Genomic DNA, 20,228 nt, shown 5'->3' with positions numbered 1-20,228 from the left:
TTAAAAAATGAAATTGTAAAAAAATAGAAAAAAAAGAAAACATTTATTCCAATATTTAATTTTAATTCAAATACATTAAAGAAAAATCGAAAAGTTTTTAATAAAATTCAAAAACAGAATGCTTTGAATGCTTTTAATTGGGGTTGGGATTTTTCAATATTATTTTTATTGCATTAACTGATTAATTGTTCTTAATTTTTCCAATTAATTAAGAGCAAATTGGAATGATATAGGAATTCACATCAAAGTAGCCAAAACACCAATAATCTACTTTATTTGAGAATTTGATAAGCCTTAACGATAATTGGTTCTGATTTTTCTAAAATGTAAAATAATTTTCAAAAATTATGAATTTCCTTCAGTTAAATCTCAAAACAAGGATGTTTATTTAAAAAAGAAGCAAAAGCTATGGCAATAAATTTTACCTTTTTGATTTGAATTTTATTTAAGAGGTTTCGTAGTGTCGATTAAATTAATTTTCTTACTGTCCCTGTTTTCTGAATATAAAATGTGAGCAAATTATCATCGGGTTTACTTTTCGTGTAAAAATTTGTACGGGATGAAACAAAACAAAAATTTCAGATTCCTGAAAATCTTTAAGATCTTTTTTCACCTTTTTGATTTCACTTTTAACATTTAGATACGATTTGAATACTGTTCTAATTGAATTTTAATATTTGTGAAATTTTTAATATTAATTAATGATTTGTATTGAACACAATTAAAATTATACAAATAATTTTGATTGGATTCTTTAAAGATGCTAGTTTAGTTGATTTTTTTTTTGGATTGGCTGACTTGAAAGCAAAATGGAAATAATAAATAAAAATTTTTGCAAAATAGTTTGCTCTTTAATAGCCACTGGGCTTTAATTTTCTTCTCAAGTAGTTACTAGAGCTTTTTTTTTAATTTAAACATTTCGACTTAACTTTATTGTTATATGAAAACCTTTGTTAAATATGTGCATTTAAATTATATATTTTATTCTTACCACACTTAAATTATACTTACATTGCCTAATTTTAATTTTGTTTTAACTTTTTCTGGTTTATAATGACCGGACAATTGATAAAGCACAGCACGTGAACGCCTTCTTCCCATATTACAGCCAGGCGGAACTTGTAATCCATTGCCACCATCTGAATCATCAGTTGGTGGACCTAATATACCAGCATCTGTACCACGAAAACGTGCTCCTAATAAGGCGGCTGTAAGTGCAAAAACTTTTGCAATAATAAATCATATCAATTGATTTGGCGTAACATTTGTGTGAAAAAGCGGTAAAAACAAATTAAAGTATTATTATTTTTTTTTTTGTTTTGTTTTAGACCCCTTTTTTTTAGGAGAGGGGACAACAAACAGAATAACATTTGAAGTAAGTAGAAATTGTTATTTATGGTAAGTTCAATTTAAAGCTTGCAATGTTTGAAAATTTAATAAGGTACTATACATACATACAAACATAAAATATTTTGTGCGATGTTTCGGGCGGTCGGATTAGAATTTTTTCCTTTGTAATAAATGGAAAATATTCTATGTATATAGGTACAAAATTGGGAAAATACGTTCAAAGATTGGTTTTAATTATTAAGAGTGAACAGAATTTACAAGAATGATGCTTATACAAAAATATTAGGGAAGGTTCTTTCATACCCAAGATCACACAACACAAATCACAAAATGAACCATACAACGCAAATTCTAGATTAAAAATAATTGAAAAAATCAATAAGAAATTTTAAAACAAATTCTAATCTGATGGAAGTTAGAGTTTCTAGTGTAATGCTAAACAAAATATTTGACCATGTTCTTGTGCAATAATAACCTTATGGCTACCAGTAAAATTACATTAAAACCCATAAATCTTTTACAATCTGATTGGAAAAAGGAAATTGGAAGTAATTTTTATTTTATTGTTATTTTTTCAGTGTTAGCCGAAAATTTCTCAAATTTTTTGTAATTTTAAGAGATTTCACTTGAAGTTTATTTATATGAAAAAAAAAAAATTCTATCCTTAAAAATTGCAGATTTATATGTGTTTGAATATGATATTCATTGGAGGATTATTATCCTGTTGAAGCACATCATGACATGCATACATTTATGTATGTTATGTTATACAAGCTCTTCTTTTGCACTAATTATTATTACTGCTTTTTGATTAAAGGAAGTACTGTTGGAAGTAAAATTAATAAAGTGCCAAATATTTCAGAAATTTCAGAGTGCAAATTATAAATTATAAAAATTATACTATTCTTTAAATTAACAAAATTTTGCTGAAGTTTCAAAGTTAAAACGATATGAGAACAGTTGGTTTTATTTTTTTAACATTCATTTAAAATAAAAATTAAAAAAGTTTTAAATAATCCTACGCTTTCCAAGTATTTAAGTATATTTTTCAATAGAAAATATACATAGGTATTTAAGGAACCTTTTTCTTTTTAACTAGATATTTTTAATATATTCTTTCATTTTTTCATTAGCCTAATACGAAATAGATTTAGAAAATTCTTTAATTTTGTCCAATACACTTGGGTATTTTTATTTTTTTTTTTTTATTTGTTTTTTATATATAAAAATTCCTCACATCTTATAGGAATCTTCATATTTTTCATATAATTGACCATTCAGCAGAAATAATTTTTTTTAACAAGTCACCACAATTCAATAAAAAAAAAATTTATATAAATAAAATTCCAAATAATTCCTTTGAAAAGGAAAAGGAAGATCAGTAGAATTTTTGTTATTATCATAAATGTATATATGTATGTTCATTATTTGATATGTATTATGTATAAAGATACGTCATATATACAAGGTTGATGGTTTAAAATTCATAATATTTAGTTTGGAATTTTAATAAACGTGTAGCTATGTATAGCAGTTAGAAAGTTATTTTACGAGAACATTTTTATTCATTGAATTACAGTAAAAAAAAATAAAAATAGGCCATCATATATGGGCTAGAATGTATTCCAGAATATTTTCTGGTCAGTGTACAAAAATTAATTTTATTTTCCTTTGACTCCTCGAATATATTAAATAATTTTATATAAATATAATTAATGCGTATGTATAAATAAATGATAGTAAATGAGAATTTTGAAAAGGATATTAGAAAATTTTCCTATAAAAATTTTGACATGTTTAATATTACATACTTTACATACACATTTTAACATTAATTTGATATTATACAAAATGTAGATCAATATTTAAGGAACGTACATAAAATTTTTGTTAATGAACAATTTATTTATTATTTATCAATGATCACTAAGAAAAGTTATAAACATACAAAATTTATTTGTAGGCATAATGGCTCGGATATATTAAAAGTTTTGTACGAAACTATATTTTGCTCAAACCAAAAGCAAGTTGGTTTTATTTATAGCTAAAGCTATGCTTTCGTAATAATTTAAATAATTTTATATTTCATTTGGTTCTTATTTTATACAATTCGCCTACGCTTTAAAGATAAATGAAAAATAAAACTGATATACCCACACAAAATATAATACAAGATTGTTTTTTAATTAATGCAGGATTAATAAAAATACGACGGTTACTATTTATATTTCGGGTCCTGGCAATACTAGTGCTGCCAGGTGCATATCTGACACTTCCATTGCAAAAGTGTATTGATCTTCATGGGGAATATTTTGAAAAACAATAAAACCATTTCCAATGATAAATGTTTGTTTTTTATTGCTAGACCCGAAATATAAATAGTGACCCTCGTAATATTGTTTTTTTGTTAAAAATTATTAATATAATTTCTATTAATTCGGCAGCTATAAGTAAAAGTTACTATCGTAAAAAAAATATCGAATGTTGTTCATAATTTAAGCAATTATTTCATCAATATTAACAAAATTGATCTATCACCTTAGATAGTGTTGAAATAATAGCTTTTACTCCTTATAAAAGCTACAATTTTTAAATTACAACCTTCATTCTGTATTTCATTCGTCGTTTTTTCCAGATTACGATAGCTTCTAAAACTCATTTCAAAACAAGGCCTTTGAGTCAAAATCAAATGAGGCCTTTGTAATAAACTTCAATTTGATTATTAGTCCAGTGGAATTACATTATTTCTAAGGTCAGTATGTGGGATGATGAAATTGAATGTTTTGTCGCGTGTATTACACAAGTTAAATTTCATAAAAATTTTTTTCGTTTTGGTCATGATAAACTCATTTTTTCAATCTCATATAATATTCTTATGTATATTTCCAAGAAGATTGTAATAATATACGAAGAAATTTATTCAATTTTCAAGGAACATTTATAAATAAATTGGGAAAATTACAAAAGACACACACATACACACATTTAATAATGTAGTAACATTATAATGTTAAAAAAACGTAAATTATTGATAAAGTATAACACAATATTTTTTACGTTTTTGTATTTTTTGTTTTTTTAGAAACATATACTTATAAAATAAGGAAGGAAATATATACGGTTATTGGCTAAAAGACGACATATTTTGATGTACATTAATTGGGTACGTGTATGTAAGTTTGTATATTATATTAATAGGTATGTGAATTTGTAGTTAAACAGCTCAGTTATACATTTACGTATATAATAATATATAAATATATATACTTACCGCTATCACATTCATCAGAAACTGACATCTCAGACATTTTTTGCTCTGTAATGTCCTTATGAGAAGCGAGAAATAATACAACATCTCGTTTCTCATTTTTTATTGGAACTATATCGAATAGACACCAAAATGGTCGCCCTGTTTGTTATTATAGAAACAAAAAGAAAAAACAAATCAGAAAAAAAAAGAAAAAATTAGAAAAAGGCATAAAAGTGAAAAATTAAAAAATAAATTGATATTTTTTTTGTATACACACGAGTATAAAAAATATTTGTCAGATTATATAAATTTTTTTTTGTTATGAGTGTATATTTTATATGTGAATTTTTTTTTGTTAATAAACACATGAGTACATACTGAAAATATTCGGACTCAAATGATTAATGAATTTCGATTTGTAGTTGGAGACCTTTTGATAATTGAGGGGGGCTATTTTCAATTTTTCTTAAAATAGATTTGTATATAAATAAAGTGAGGTCAAATCAATGGTTTGTGAAGTAACACTTTTCTCTCGAGCTATTGAAAATACTGCTTTTTGAAGTTATCTATTACATTTTAAAAAATAGCGTGCATTCATATAACAATATGTTTTAAATTATTGCATATATTTAGGGTGAGATAAAATTTACGAATTTCGAGGAGTGATAATCTGATAAGTGAGGAGTCTACATTTTTCTAAGTTATTAAAGAAAAAGCAGTACTTATTAAGAAAAATAGAGTACTGTAAAATATTTCTCTCAATATCTCCCAAACCTGATCAGGTAGCGTAATGACCCATATACCAAATTGAAGCTCTATGAACTATGTACCGGAATAACATCAATTATAATTTAACTACACAAAACTCTTGATATATTTAAGCTGTATTTAGCATAACTTGTTAAGAGCAACATAATTTGGGAAAATATTGTACGACATTGAATAAATTTAAATGACAGCTCTAAATGAGTTGATTCGGTAATCCCACTAGATTCTTTTAATGTGTAATTTTAAAACTTAATTTTAGAAAATGACATTTTATTCAATAATTAAATGCCATTCGGTGGGTAGAATTAATTTTATTTATTATAATGTCCATATAAATATTTATTGAAATTTTATGTTATTTTATTCCAATTTGCTTTGATGTTGAATCCCTATCTGAATCCTTAATAGCTGATTTGATTATAGTAATAACACTTTATAATCATAAGAACCTTTTTTAATGACTTAAAAGTTCAAACACCTGTTTTTTCTTCTCTCTGTGATTATGATTATTGCAAAAATTTTAAAATCACAAAATATTTTTAGCATTCCTGTGTATATGTGTATGTTTACACATTTTTCTATAGGACGATTTTATAATGTGTTTTAGAAAATTTTTTCCATTTCAAATACTGTTGGGTACATACGTATATATGTATGGGTACAAAAAATATCCTTAAGGAGAAGTAAAATTTTAGTATAAAGAAAACAAAATACCAAACGGAAAATGGAAATGGAAGAAAAGGATATGTGATGATCTTATTGTAATTCCTATTTTGTCGCCAACATCCTGATTTTATAGTTTGGGGAATAACATAGGTATGTTTGAATAAACGTATTTGTAATAAATTGTGTATTATCGTTTTACAAGAACATAAAAATAAATAGTGATAATGAAAGTAATTATCCAAAAAAGAAAGAGGGAAAAATATTTTTCCCAGGGTTACACTTTTTTCTTTTATTGCTAAAACAATTTTTTCTTATTTAAGTATTTAAAAAAAAAAAATTGTTCCTGATTTGAAGATATTTTCACTAAATTTTCACAATAATTTTCATTATGTAATGTGTTGTATGTTATCATTGGAATTTTACAGAATAATTTGTTTTTTTTTTTTACTTACCATCTTTTTTATAAAAAATAACTTCCAATTTAAGTTCCAATTTATTTATTAGACTTTTTTCTATTTGTTGTTTGTGTTCTTCTTTTGTTTCTGGGCCATACAAAAAATGACAGGAACATCCTGAAAAGAATTTGATAAAGAAAATCATTAATTACGTAATTTGCATTAATATCCTTGTTGTAAGAGCTATGAGATAAATGTTGTAGTTCAACGTTAAGATTTCGCACTGGAAATTATAATTATTGTGTTGCAATTTCCAAAAATGTTAAAATTTTCAAATCGTATTTATAACAGAGAATAAAATTTAGTTTTTAATTATAATTTTTGAAAATTATACCTAATACTACTAAGTTAAAAAAATGTACTGCTTTGATTAATATAAAATGTGTTTAAAATTTCAATTAAATTTAAAAAGTGCTTATTATTTACAATTAATATTCAAAATATTATTTTGAATATTTAGATTTTTTATGATTTTGTTATAAATGGAAAGAGGATATTAAATTTGTAGTCAAATCAAGGATTAGAATTAAAAATTGCATTAAAAATGCATAGTTTAGTGACCTGCACAGAACGTTTCGCAAAGTTAAAAAGTAAAAGCAGATATAAAGTTCATTAACTTATAAGCAGCCTTAATAATATCATTACCACAATTCTAGGAATTAAGATTAATTTGCAAAATTAATCTTAAAAATATGCAAAATTTTAGATTCACAGGCTTATTCCTTTCATAATGTATGAACATTACTACAAACATTTCATAATTCTATCGATCTCAAGTCTCGGAGGTTACGCCTGAGCAAAACTTGTTGAAGCAATGTTGAATTAATTTTAAAAACACGACCACTGTATGCAAACATAAGAATTCGAGAAATTCAAATCTCGAATTGAAGCAAAGAGCATTGAAAGAAAAAATTTATACTTTTACAGCAGCAAATAGCAAAAATCTACTTACGGCATTATTTATTTGTTTTAAATATAATATACAAAAGTAGACCATTAAAATTCGAAGTATTCTAATAGCACACTTAGTTAAACGATTTGTTATTAAAAATTCCAATAATATTTTTCAAAACTAGTTACATATTTATTGTCCGTATTTAAGGTATGTAAGCAATTATTTTACGATATAAATTTAACAACTTAAAGGTTAAAGTTTGTAAATAAGTTTTACATGCACACAAGGGTATAATATTATATTCTGTCGTAATGGTCACGAACTTATAAAATGTATACATGGTTAGATTTAAAAAAAAAGATACACTTTATAACAATTAATAAGTTTATCCCTTAAATCTTAAATTACCCTCAAAAAATGATGTGTATCATAAAATACTGGACAGTAGAAATATAATGATTATAAATTGTACAAAAATTACTTGCAGCACATAAATCACTCAAATGCTATACTTGTAATAACGCAACAATATCCTTTCTTATTCTTGATATTTACTAGAACTCTTATTCAATACTACTGTCTAGTCAAAAAAGATAACATATTGTATAGCATATAATACAAATGTTTTGGTAATATCCTCATGAACGACATACCATGATGTAAAAAATAAAATGCAATGTATATACTTTATATTTATTTTCACTTTAGTAACAAAGTTTTTAAATCACTTAAGAGTTTATAATAAGTTCAAAACCACGAATATGTGATGAATTTCTTTAGAGTTTCAAAAACTATACTAAAGAAGTTTGCAATTTTGTTTTAAAAATTTTGGATTTTTTTTTATCTCATACATTGCTAAAATGTTTAGTTTTTAAAGTGTATAATATTTTTTATACTAACTGCAACTGTATGCAACTTAAGTAAATATGCTTTTCCTTTTGAAAAAAAAAAATAAAATTATTAACAGGAAAGTAATGCACTCGTATATTTCAATTTCAGTGAAAAGGATATTACAAAGTAAATCTTATGTAAAGGATTTATATACAGATTATAAACGAATAAACTGAATACTGAACTGTGGACTGAAGGGGATTATTATTTTAGCAACATAGTAATATTTGCTAACATAAAGATCATGACAGGCAAATAGAGTGTTGGTAAATATGTAAATGATGAATTATTAATAATTTTTCAAGAATATTTTTATATAATAAAGGCAAGTGAAAAGTTTAGAGCGATACGTGCAAAAATTTCAATTGCAGTTAATGAATATTAGATTTAAATAGCAGAGGTGCGGGGTTGTAAACTATAAGACAGTATAACTTTACAAAATTTCAATTGATTTTTATTTGTGTATAAAAGAACGTGTTATAATGTATTGCTCAACAATTTTAAAGTAGTTTAACGTTGGTTTGCAGTAAAATTAAACTTTTTTAATGGATGGTAAGGTATGTGTATTTGAAGCTTAGGTATATGAACTTAAAGACTAATCGTGTGTCTTGCTCTTTTACTCAGTTTTTATTCACTTTCAAACCAGAATTCTTGGTTTTTCTAATGGATATTTCCAATCTCATTTTTCCAATAAGATTACTCTGACTCTGATTAATCGACTGAACGTCTCACTTTCAGAAACAAAGTGAGTAAATTTTGAATATCTTAGAAAAAAATAAGATCGCAATACCGAATAATTCTCCTAAATGGAAAATTACATTATATAAGTATATAATACAATATATGAATTTACAATATTCATTTTTGTATTAGTGAAAATTTTCCTCCAGTGAAAAGGCTCTGTTGTTTTAGGATTCGAAAATTTTTCTATGGAAATTATGTCATACTTTTCCAAGAGAAGTTATTGTTGGGATAAGATGAGATATGCATTAGCGTCTCTTTTGTATGATATTCAACATATTTTTGAATTCAAAGTTTTAAATTTTTTTACATGGGTAAATGCTGGAGCTCGTGCTTTGAAAGTATGATAATAGACTTTCAATGGAAACTATTACTCTAGCACAATAAAGTTCACGCTTAATTAATGTTAATATTCTATCATTTGTTTTTAGGAGAACAATTGACAATTTTTGTCCTAAAATATTTGTAAAAAACGTCAATATTTGACTATGACTTTGTTTTTTTATTTTAAATATTAATTTTTTAAATAATCTGATAATTTACTATCAATCAGTCAATCAATCAATCAATCAATCATAATTTTTTTATTAATATTATACTGAAAAACTTTTATTACAAATTTTTTTTTTGTTGACATTATCTTTTGAAATCTGTCAGTGTTTGAGCGAAATGTTATAAAAAAAATGTTTTAGTAATTTCAAAGGTTATTTTAAATTCAATTTTATTGTGAAAATATTTACTAAATCAACTTTTTAAATTCGCGTTTAAGAAATTTCGTGGAATGTTTTTTTTAGCCTTGAATTTTTACATATACGTATAACGTAAGAGAAGAATTTTTTTCATATTTTCAATACCACATAAATATGCGGTCTCCTGGGAGGCGCAATCTCATATCACAACAATATTAGTGTTATGAGATTGTACTCAATGATAAAAAAAACATTTCAAAGGAATTTTTCATGATTCTTTGAATATTTTCATTATAAAAGAAAAATCCGTAAAAAAATTTTAAAAATTCACACGTTAAAAATTTTCAATTGTTTGCCTGCCTACAAAAAGTCAAGATGCTTGTTATGTATACACTTATTGTGATAAAATATGCGTATAAGGAAGAAAAAATTTTCTTAACGAAAATTTATGCGATTTTCATTGTGTATATATACATATGTATATATATATATACGTATATGTATGTATATATATACATATGTATAATGAAAAAAATATTGTATTGAAGCAGTGAAGTAAAAATTAATTTGACATTAAAAGTTATATAACAGGTGCAATGACATTTTGCTTTTTTCTTTTGTTTCATTCAACAAAACATGTTTGAAAAAATTTTAAGAATGAAATTTTAAACTGATAATTTTCAATTTAAAACTAAAATTTAAAAGGGAATTTTCATGTCAAATTTTTATATGAAAACTTGTGTTACAATGTTTGAAAACTGAAGGTTTTTTTGAAGAAATTTTGAAATGAAAGGCGAAAAATATGGCGCTTCAGTTTTACCTCACACAAATATACGGGTTTAAAAATATATTTGACATTAGAGAATGTAATTTTTTTACAATATTGAATCAAATTTGAGTAATTGTGATTAGTCAACAATAAATATTTATAAAAATCGATTTAAGAGTGAGCGAAATATCAATATCCGCAGGCACAATTAATAATAAAGTTGTGTCACACGAATGTGGTTTGTAGTGTAGCACTTTTCCCTTCAACAAAATATCAAAATTGTGCTTTTAAAAACAGTTTAGGTGTCCGCTATATTATATACAAAAATATTTCAAAAATTGCCTACATTTAGGATGAGCAATAGATGCATTCAATAAAACAAAGGATGAGCAATAAATACTTGAAATAAAACAAAAAAAAATTTAAAGAGGCGTTAACATAATGTTTGAATTTAAGGCTTAATTACGTGAGAAAAATAATTATAAATCTTTTAATATTTGATGTTAGCTTTATAGAAATTGTATAGAAAAAGCTTGTACGTGTAATATTACAAATTTCAACAGGCGATAACTTAAGAGGGGAAAGGATAACTAGAGATGGAAAGAAATTTTCTTCTAACGAAATAAAGTATTTGTTAATGTCTAAAAGCTGCTAAAATTTCAGACTTCTACAGTATGATGTCTAGAAGAAAAACGACATCAAAAATTTGGAAAAAAAAGACTTTAGATAACGGTAAATTTTTGTATTTTTGAAGTACAAATAATAGGAAGAAGCCTACCACTACTTTTCTACATGTGCAAAATCGCTGTAATTAATAGTTGAAAAATAGCATTTTTAGGGTTTTGGGGAGCTATAACTTTTAGAGGTGGGAGATAGGTGAAAATTGAAATGTCTATGTACATATGAAATTTAAGCTTTGTATCATTAGGGGTGTAGAAGTTTTTTAAAGATGTCCACTTTTTCAAAATTTTCTTAGAAAAGTGCTAATGCAAAATTTTGAGCAAATTTAATGCAAAATTTTGAGCTTCAGTTTTCATTTGTAAAAGTTTTAATTATCATAACGATCAAAAAGTTATCCACTGAAATAATAAAGTTTAAAAATACTTAGGAATTTAATAAAGTCAGTCAGATATAATTGGAATTTCCCTAATGAAATTTAAATAAAATGTTTAGGATAATTCAGTTTAACTTGCCCATAAATCTATAAACATAGATTTATTAAGAAATTTTAATTATTCCTAACAATTTCGTATATGAGAATATGAAATTATTAATGAATATTCTGTTAAGCAATATAAATATAGAAATTATGTAGGCCCAAATATTGTCATGACATTTTTATTCATTGTGAGTTTTTCTTAATAATATTTCTAAAAATATTTCTTTCTAATAATAAATTACGACCGTAATATTCCTGTTGAATTTACTCTGTAAATCACTTAAAATATATAAATAATAAAAATTATATTAAATTATTAATAAGGGGCTCTTATAAAAAAAAAAACATATTTTATATTTTTTATAAAGTAAAATAAATAAAAAATTATTTGAAAATTCTTATTCACTTTATGTCAGTTGCGATAATCTAAATTCTTATTTTTAAAAAAAGATAAATTATATTTTATTATATAAAGGATATTTTCACATAAAATTTCGTTTTTATTAAGCTAAAATGTGTGACATACAATCATTCTATGCATGTTTGTATATATGTATTTATGTATGATATACATACATATGTGTTGATAAGTTTTATATGTATTGTTATATATAGCATAATTGTTCAATTTCATGGTCTACCTAAAATAAAATTTATGATTTTTCCTGTACAATACCAAAAAGAGTCCTTAAAAACTTTTTTATTATATTATAGAAGTAGCGTCAACTTCATTAAATCATAATCGCTTTCATTCAAAATATCAAATATCACATGTTGCGTTTACCTTTTATAGTACATAAGATACACTTTAATCACCACATAGTATACATACATATATGTACTTAAACTTCAAAAGTCTCAAAAAAATAACCTTTTCCCACAATCATCAAAATATAATAGGTATACAATATGTATTATGATATTTAGGTATACCTACATAACGGGAAAGAATGAACCAAAATATTTTTATCTGTGCGTTTGTGTAGGCTTCTCTATGTATGTGCCATACACAACAATATATCTTTTTCAAGTCATCACACCTTTTATTGGTCGGTTGATATTTTTGGTTTTATTTTGTTGTGTCTTTTCAGCTCTTAAATAAAAATGCGTTTAATTTGTTCAGGGTAAAATTATAACAATATGTTATATGAATAGAAAGTATACAATATATTATTATAGACTATACCAATGTAAAGCTACATAAGATACAAACAGTGAAATTTTTGTACGCATATGTATGTAGTTTTTAATATTTTTGAGGTAGGAAAAAAAATTTCGTTATACAATAATAAAAAACAAATTTTTTTTATGAGGTCGCCTAAAAGCCTCTCATAATATTCTTGATGTAGTCTATTGTATATTTTTATACACATATATGTATGTACTTATTTTTGTTTGTTTCCTTTAATGCCATAAGTTTTATATACCTTCATTATTATTATTAGATGCGAGTAAAGAATTTTTATACACTATTGTTCATAACCTTAAATATAATAATAGTCTCCGGAAGATTTTATAGTACTTTTCTGTGGTATAGCTGAACTAAATGGCTCTTCATAAAAACCGTACAATACATATAATATGTAATGTATGTATATAATAAAAAGCATAGATATGTAGAATTTATATTCAAAATACGTCATGTATTCGTAAACAGTCAACCTTATTGTTTCATATTAATATCACACATAATAATAAAGATAGAATAGTAAAAATTAATTCATATAAAAGATGAAAACATTTTTAAGATCCTTGTGCATTGTATATATAGAAATAGTTTTTATGTATATTTGTATACTATGCAATTCTATTATAAATTTGGTGGTGTTTTTTGGTAAAACAAAGAAAAAATATTTTGATTGAAGGTCATTTTCATACAACCATTTCAATTTGTCATACCAAATTCAAACTTGGAATATTAAAGGAGCTGTGCGTAATTCATTCCATTTATAAATCATGCTGCCTTCATCTCTTAAATACGCTGTAACTACCAATTAGATGAACTGTTGCTGAACTGACCAGCTTCGTTTTCAAATATTGTACACCGCAACGTCTCCATAATGCGTTAAATCAATCGTTGTCGCATTGCATTATACTGTATTTCGCACGTTTCAATACGGAGGCTCTACTCCTCAAAGTTGCTAGAGCATTTACTTATTATTGCAACATAATTAGATTTTAAAACAAAGTAACTAAACACTGACTTCTTCCTTTTTGACCTGAGCTTGTAATATTAAGTACAAACAAATCAATTTTTGCCAAAGTAGGTGTATCTAAATTTTATTAATAACATTCTTTTACTTGATCAGAGCAATATTTTACATTTTACAGAATCATTTGTTGACTTATTTGAATTTCCAAATGTATAGGTAAAAAATGTACCAGGAATTTATAAAAAAATATTCCTGGAATTTTTTTCAAAATTATATTGAATTTTTATTTTCATACTTTTAATGTATGCAAAATACAAGTAATGTAAAATTTTCGTTCATGGAAAATTCAATAAGCTTTTTTATCGTTTTTCTTCGCGTTTTATACAAACATACATATTATTTTATAAATGAAAGTTCGACGGAATTTTACACATACTTTAAAAAAAACACAACCAAACGAATACCAAAATGCAAAAATGAAAAATATATGAGTAAAGTGGAAATAAAACAATAATGGCCAAGGAAACTAAATTCGAAGAAAGAGTCAAATAACAAAACAACAAAAATTCAATAATCAAAACAAATAAAATTAGAACATAAAACATTTTTCATAAAACTCATTTGGTATTACATGTATATAAATCTTACTTACCCTTTTGCATAATTTGTGCCCGGGAATATCCTGTTAGCTCAACAAATCCATCTGAACAATATACAATAGGATTTCCATTCGCTTGAGCATTTCCAAGAACAAAATTTGAATCTGTAAACAAAAAGAAAAAAAATTATAATTTTATATAAATATTTGCACCGTTTTATACACAACGACAAGTGTTTATACATACACAATTAAATAAGTGTATGGTAAATACCTTATTACATAAAACTTTTAAGTAAATAGAGAGATTGTTTTCAAAACAAAATCACCTCTGTATGGGAAAATGTTGGTGAATTTTCTTTTATAATGTTGTTCAAATCTGAAGGAATAATTCATTGTTTTTGTTTTTTTGCTCTTGAAGGTCTGAGTCTTATTTAAAATTAAAATTAAATAATTTATTGTTTAATAAAATAAATTAAGTGGAAATATAATTTTTGTTAGATTCTCTTTTAGTCTTCTCAATAATTTCTGTTTTCTTCCAAATGGGAATAATTGTACAACATATTTAAAATATTTAATTTAAGTAAAAAACGAACGAGGTTTTAAAACGAAATAATAGTGTAGCGAAACAGTTGTAGAAGGGGTTTGAAATGATTTTTATATACACTCACTTCGAATTGAAAAGAACGTTTCTTTCCCTACCCCAATTTTCGTAAATACGCTTTGAGTATTCTTACTAGTGAGTTAGTCAAATTTTCAATCAAGAGAATGTAGAAGCACAATAGTAGAAAAATTAGAAAATTTAAAATGTTAAGGCAAAATTAGTTGGCTACTGATGTACATTAGTATCCAAAATATATGTTTGTAGAGAAGTCAAGCTCCTTGTAGCCTATTTATCTCAAAAGTTGACTATTCAAACTAAGTTTTTATTTATTAATATTAATTTATTAAAACATACATATTTTTTGTACCAAATTTGGTATGAAAATAATATTGAGCTTCTTACTGCGGTCACCAAATGAATGTATTAACGACCGCATTGCATACAATAAAACACGTTATGTGACATCAATTAATTTCAAATGTGGAGTTTTAGGCGGAAATTCGATCTTCAATGTTAAGGAAGTGTAAAACTTAGAGAGATTTCTGTCGGACTACCTGTATGTTTGCTTGTTAAGTCAAATTAGTACGCCAAGGTCGGCTGAACCGATTTTAATGAAATTTTGTATGTGAGTTTATTTCGGCTATTCCCGAGTCCTGGGGCGGAGTTTTTTACGGGCCGATTTTTGCGCATATAAAATTAAATTTTTTTGAAATTTAATATTTGAATTCGGAATGTTAAAACAATGAATTTTCTTACTAAAGGCTTCCTTACTTCCTTAAAATTGGAAAAACTATTTAAAACGCATTTTAATGGTCTTGTGACTCTTTTGCTAAACTAGACAATAGTATTACGGTTGGTCACATCAAATTTCTTTTTAATGTAATAAACTTAAAAGTTTTAAATGATTACCATTTTTAGACCATATAACACTTATGTAATTTCCGAAACAATGTAAGTTATAAAATAAATTTCAACATTTAAACAAAGCAAAAACTGTAAAGATAATAGAGGAGAAAAGCTAGATCAGTAAAAAAGTACAAAATTTATAATGGTTGTCTGAAGACAAATTAATATAAACCAAAATATTTTTGATGACAAAAAACTTTATTTAGTAAGTCAACTGGGAATATCAATTAGAAAACTAATAAGTATAGGAGTTAATTTAAGAAAATATAAAACTTTTGAACTATTTGAAGTTTTATACAAACCTCAAATACTTTAGTACTTAAAAAAAGTCGAAATTTAATATTATGTAAAATTTTTTTTGTAAATAAAAATTAGGATTAAATTTAATTTTAATTACAAATTGATTGACTCCTTTGATGTGGTCAAAAGAATTTCACCAAACTAATTAAACAAATAACAAAAAATTTATTCCAAAAAAACCTTATATTTGTTACGAATTTAGTTGTATAATTTCTTATATATCACCAGTGCACAGATACACATATATATTATATACAGTTATTACAATCAACTTTCCGTACTTTATTTTTCCGAAACCGTAACTTTTCGAAATTTATATAAAAGCAGAAAGGTGACGGCAAATGCATCGTCTTCAAAAATGTAATAAGTCATCAGTCGTCGAATTAAACCATTATTTAAATACAACTTCTTGTTTTTGTCTTAATCCTCAAATTATGCAATAATAATTGCATAAATTTTGCAATGTGTATTTATATTTTATTGTTCATTTGTTCATTGTATATGTTTTAGAAACTTACGCTCACTCTAAATAGTATTCCCAAATAATACCCAAATGTGTTGTTTAGGTACAAGTGAGTTCTTATAATTAGAATTTTTTTTTTTTTAAATTATCACTTTAAAATTTTTCTTAAACTTATGCAAAATTCTAGGATAATGACAGAGATATTTTTAAAAGTATTAAGCTGACCAATTATTTTTCGTTTCAGTTTCTTAGACACAAAATCTTCTAAATACAACAGATATTTGACTTGTATTTTTGCCCAATGATGTAATATTCAAAAACACGTGTTTGATCAACTAGATTTTCGTTTTTTATAAGAAATACATAATAGAAAAATATTCAAAATGAGCTGCTGATATATTCTCAATAGATTTTTAAACAAGTCCACCTCTATCTCCATACATCTAATGTCATGAACATAGAGAACAAAAGTAATTTTTTTTTTGTGTGCTATTTTGTGGAAACCTACATAAAAATTTGTTTGAAACAAAAATAGTTTTTAAAACCGCAAAACCAGATAGCAAGAACAAAAAATAATTAAATTTTGAAAATTTATGTGTATGTACATACATGGTGTAGAGATTGGTTGGTTCTCTAAAAAAGAATATTATGAATTAGAGAAAAAGAAAACTGAAATTTCAAATCTGGAAAATCCAAATCTCTGTAAGTACTAAATTTTTGGGTATAATTTGAGTGGTCATTAAGAAATTCATCTTAATTTTTCTTTAATGCTTACAATGCATGTTTTTTAACAAAGTAACTAAATATCGTGTTAAAGACAGTCAGTACATTTGTATGACTTCTTCTATTTGAAATTTCTTCTTGAAAATTAATTTCTACACATTTTTCATCCAATGAATTCAAAATTCTTTAGTTAAAAATTATAATTTTTATTTATTTCTTTATTATTTCTAATATTTTCCTATTTGTAAATCTTTGTGTGCCTAAACATGCCTAAACACATGCATGAATAATGTTGATATAATCACAAGTCCTTTTATTAGATAATACGAGTAATAAAGGTAAAGTTTTTAATGGTATTAAAACAATAATTTTTAACTTTTTCAGTATCATATAAGAAGTTTCTAAAGAAACGATGACAACAAAATTAATTTCTGATAAAATGGTCAAGCTAAAACTTTAATATGAAGAAAAATTCTCTATATTATGGCATTGGAAAAGTGCGAGAAAAGTTTTTAGTTCTGGAATATGACACCATAATAATAACGCTCATAAGTATCGGAACATAAGCGTAAAGAAAACTTTTTAACACCAAAATCAAATTAATTTATTTTTAGCAAGAAGTGACGTAAAATTAAGCAGTAACTATATTCGAAATTGAGTTATACTCGAATTATTTTGGAATTATTTATCAGAGTTCAAAATTTGCTTTAACCAACAGCAGAGGGAACAATATATTAATTATTTAACTCCATTATTTTGTGTATTCTCTTTTTATAAATCTAACAGTTATAAAGTTTAATTTTAGCATTGAAACTTGATGCGTTCCCATTTACATTTCAATTACTGTACATTCATTTATTACTAAAATGAATATTTAACATGAGTAATAAATAAAATTAAAGATAGAAAATCTTTTGAACACATACAACATCCAGTTTATAAAAACAAAGAAAACCGATTCAAAATGTCTATATAAAAGTTGATAAAACGAAAAACCTCTCTATAGAAAATTTTCGAAAACAAATCAGTATGACTTAAAGGACATGATATTTCAATTTTTGTTTTTGGACTTTATTCATAAGAAAACCAAAATTATCCATCATCAGTACAACAATAATCTTTCACCATAACTCTCATTTTTTTTATATGACATTGACATTATATTAAAGTTTTATCTGTACAAAGGGGATTTTTATTTATTCCTGATTAAAACAAAAGTGAAAAGAAAACATAAAAATCAAAGTAAAACGAAAATAAAATAAAAGAAGAAGAAGAAGAAGACGAAGAAGAGAAAATACGTGAGGTGAAAATTGAAATTTTCATCATCAGGCTCCTGCCGTTAAATTAAAGTTAAAGGGAAAAATATTGAAAACATTTTCTTTTTATTTTAAAACTTCCTTTCTTTTTCAAGGATAAAGACACACAAAATACAAAAACCAGAAATAAAAGAAGAAAAAATTTTGTAATAACTTTTATAGGAAAAGCAAAAAGAAAAAACCAAGTATGTTTGAAATTCAGAAAAGGCTATCATTAAATTTATTGACAATAAAAAACAACACAAAGAATGAAGTGCTGCTACGACTCTTTAATGTACATAAAGCTAGAGGACCATAAATGAAATAGAAAATAAAAAAAAAGCAGACAGAGGCCCATTATACTTATAGGTGGTTTCAAAGAAATCAGATGATATTTTCTTCTAAAATATTGTAATCAGATCTGTAAGTATGTTGATATCTCAAATATATGTACGTATATGTATATATTGTAGATTTAGTGTGTTTGTATGCATAAGTATGTAAATTTTATAATGATTTTGATTTTTTTGTGTGATACTGTTTGATAGATTTTACAATTTTAATTTATTTTTTTGTTAATTTAAATCTACCCACAGTCTGCAATAATGATAAATTTGGAATTATTGAATAATCAGAGTTTGAAAACTTTTGTAAATTAAAAGGGCCAATACTCTACAGATCAAAAATATGTTATAAAAAAAGAATGACCTTAATAATTTTTCACTATAAATCTTTGTTTGTTAAGAGTAAAATTATTTATCAAAGTTTAAAAAACATCTAGAAGGGTTTTCATATAATATTCTTGCTGAAATTATGAATACGGAACTTTCAAACGAATAATTAATAATATCTTGTATTGTAGGTAATTTTGCTAAAATATACATAGGTAGCACTAAAAAGTATTCTTGAATTTACTTCCGTTCTCTGAGTTACAAATCATATGTGAATTAAAATTCTGAAATGATTTTTTGTGTAAAATTCTTCAAATTTTTCTGATTCATTCCTTAAAATTGAGAATTTCTAAATGTGGATAAAATCAGCCAAGGAGAATTGACTGGAGAATGTTTTAATTATTTACCATATTTTTTTGAAAACTCTTGATCATTTTATGATCCCTACTCAGCGTGTAAATCATGTACTTTATACATTCTTTAATAAATTAGAAAATGCTAAGAAATTTCCCATTTAAATTAGAGAAAAATTGAATGTAGAGATGGAAGTAACAAAATATATTCATTTACACTAGATTATTTTATATCATTTTTTCTTTATCATTAATCCCTACTTTCATATTTTTAAAAATTTAGAATAAAAATTCATATACTTGTAATTTTACCGCTATTGGTTTGTCCTTTTAGTATATCCGCTCGTATGTCCGTCTGGGTTTACTTTCGCAAAAATTTTTTTAAAGGGTTGAATTGCAAACCTGAAAATACATTTTTTCTTCTAAGAAAGCTTCTATTTTTTGCCAATTTATCATTTCGCCATGATAAAAAAAAATGCGCGTTGTCTATCGTAAGAATACGTAAACAAATACGATAAATGAAGATGGT

General features: G+C 24.9%; 1 protein-coding gene across 4 annotated transcripts in view; it reads right to left on the bottom strand.

Annotated features, from left to right (window-relative positions):
* LOC129611020 (potassium voltage-gated channel subfamily H member 8) overlaps positions 1–20,228 on the bottom strand; it is a 179,354-nt gene that overhangs the window by 50,354 nt on the left and 108,772 nt on the right. For 3 of the 4 annotated variants that reach the window (XM_055523923.1, XM_055523925.1, XM_055523924.1), the window contains 4 exons: positions 14,439–14,549; positions 6,487–6,606; positions 4,622–4,759; positions 1,012–1,223 (listed from right to left, as the gene is read on the bottom strand). In XM_055523923.1, the coding sequence (XP_055379898.1) occupies positions 1,012–1,223; positions 4,622–4,759; positions 6,487–6,606; positions 14,439–14,549 (581 nt within the window). The remainder of the gene's footprint in view (positions 1–1,011; positions 1,224–4,621; positions 4,760–6,486; positions 6,607–14,438; positions 14,550–20,228) is intronic. The other variant, XM_055523926.1, reaches the window with a different exon arrangement.

This window comes from Condylostylus longicornis, unplaced genomic scaffold, assembly GCF_029603195.1.
Source record: "Condylostylus longicornis isolate FDR11 unplaced genomic scaffold, ASM2960319v2 ptg000048l, whole genome shotgun sequence".
Classification (NCBI taxonomy): domain Eukaryota; kingdom Metazoa; phylum Arthropoda; class Insecta; order Diptera; family Dolichopodidae; genus Condylostylus; species Condylostylus longicornis.
The sequence above is the reverse complement of the archived record's forward strand: the minus strand, read 5'-3'. Positions and strand labels throughout refer to the sequence as shown.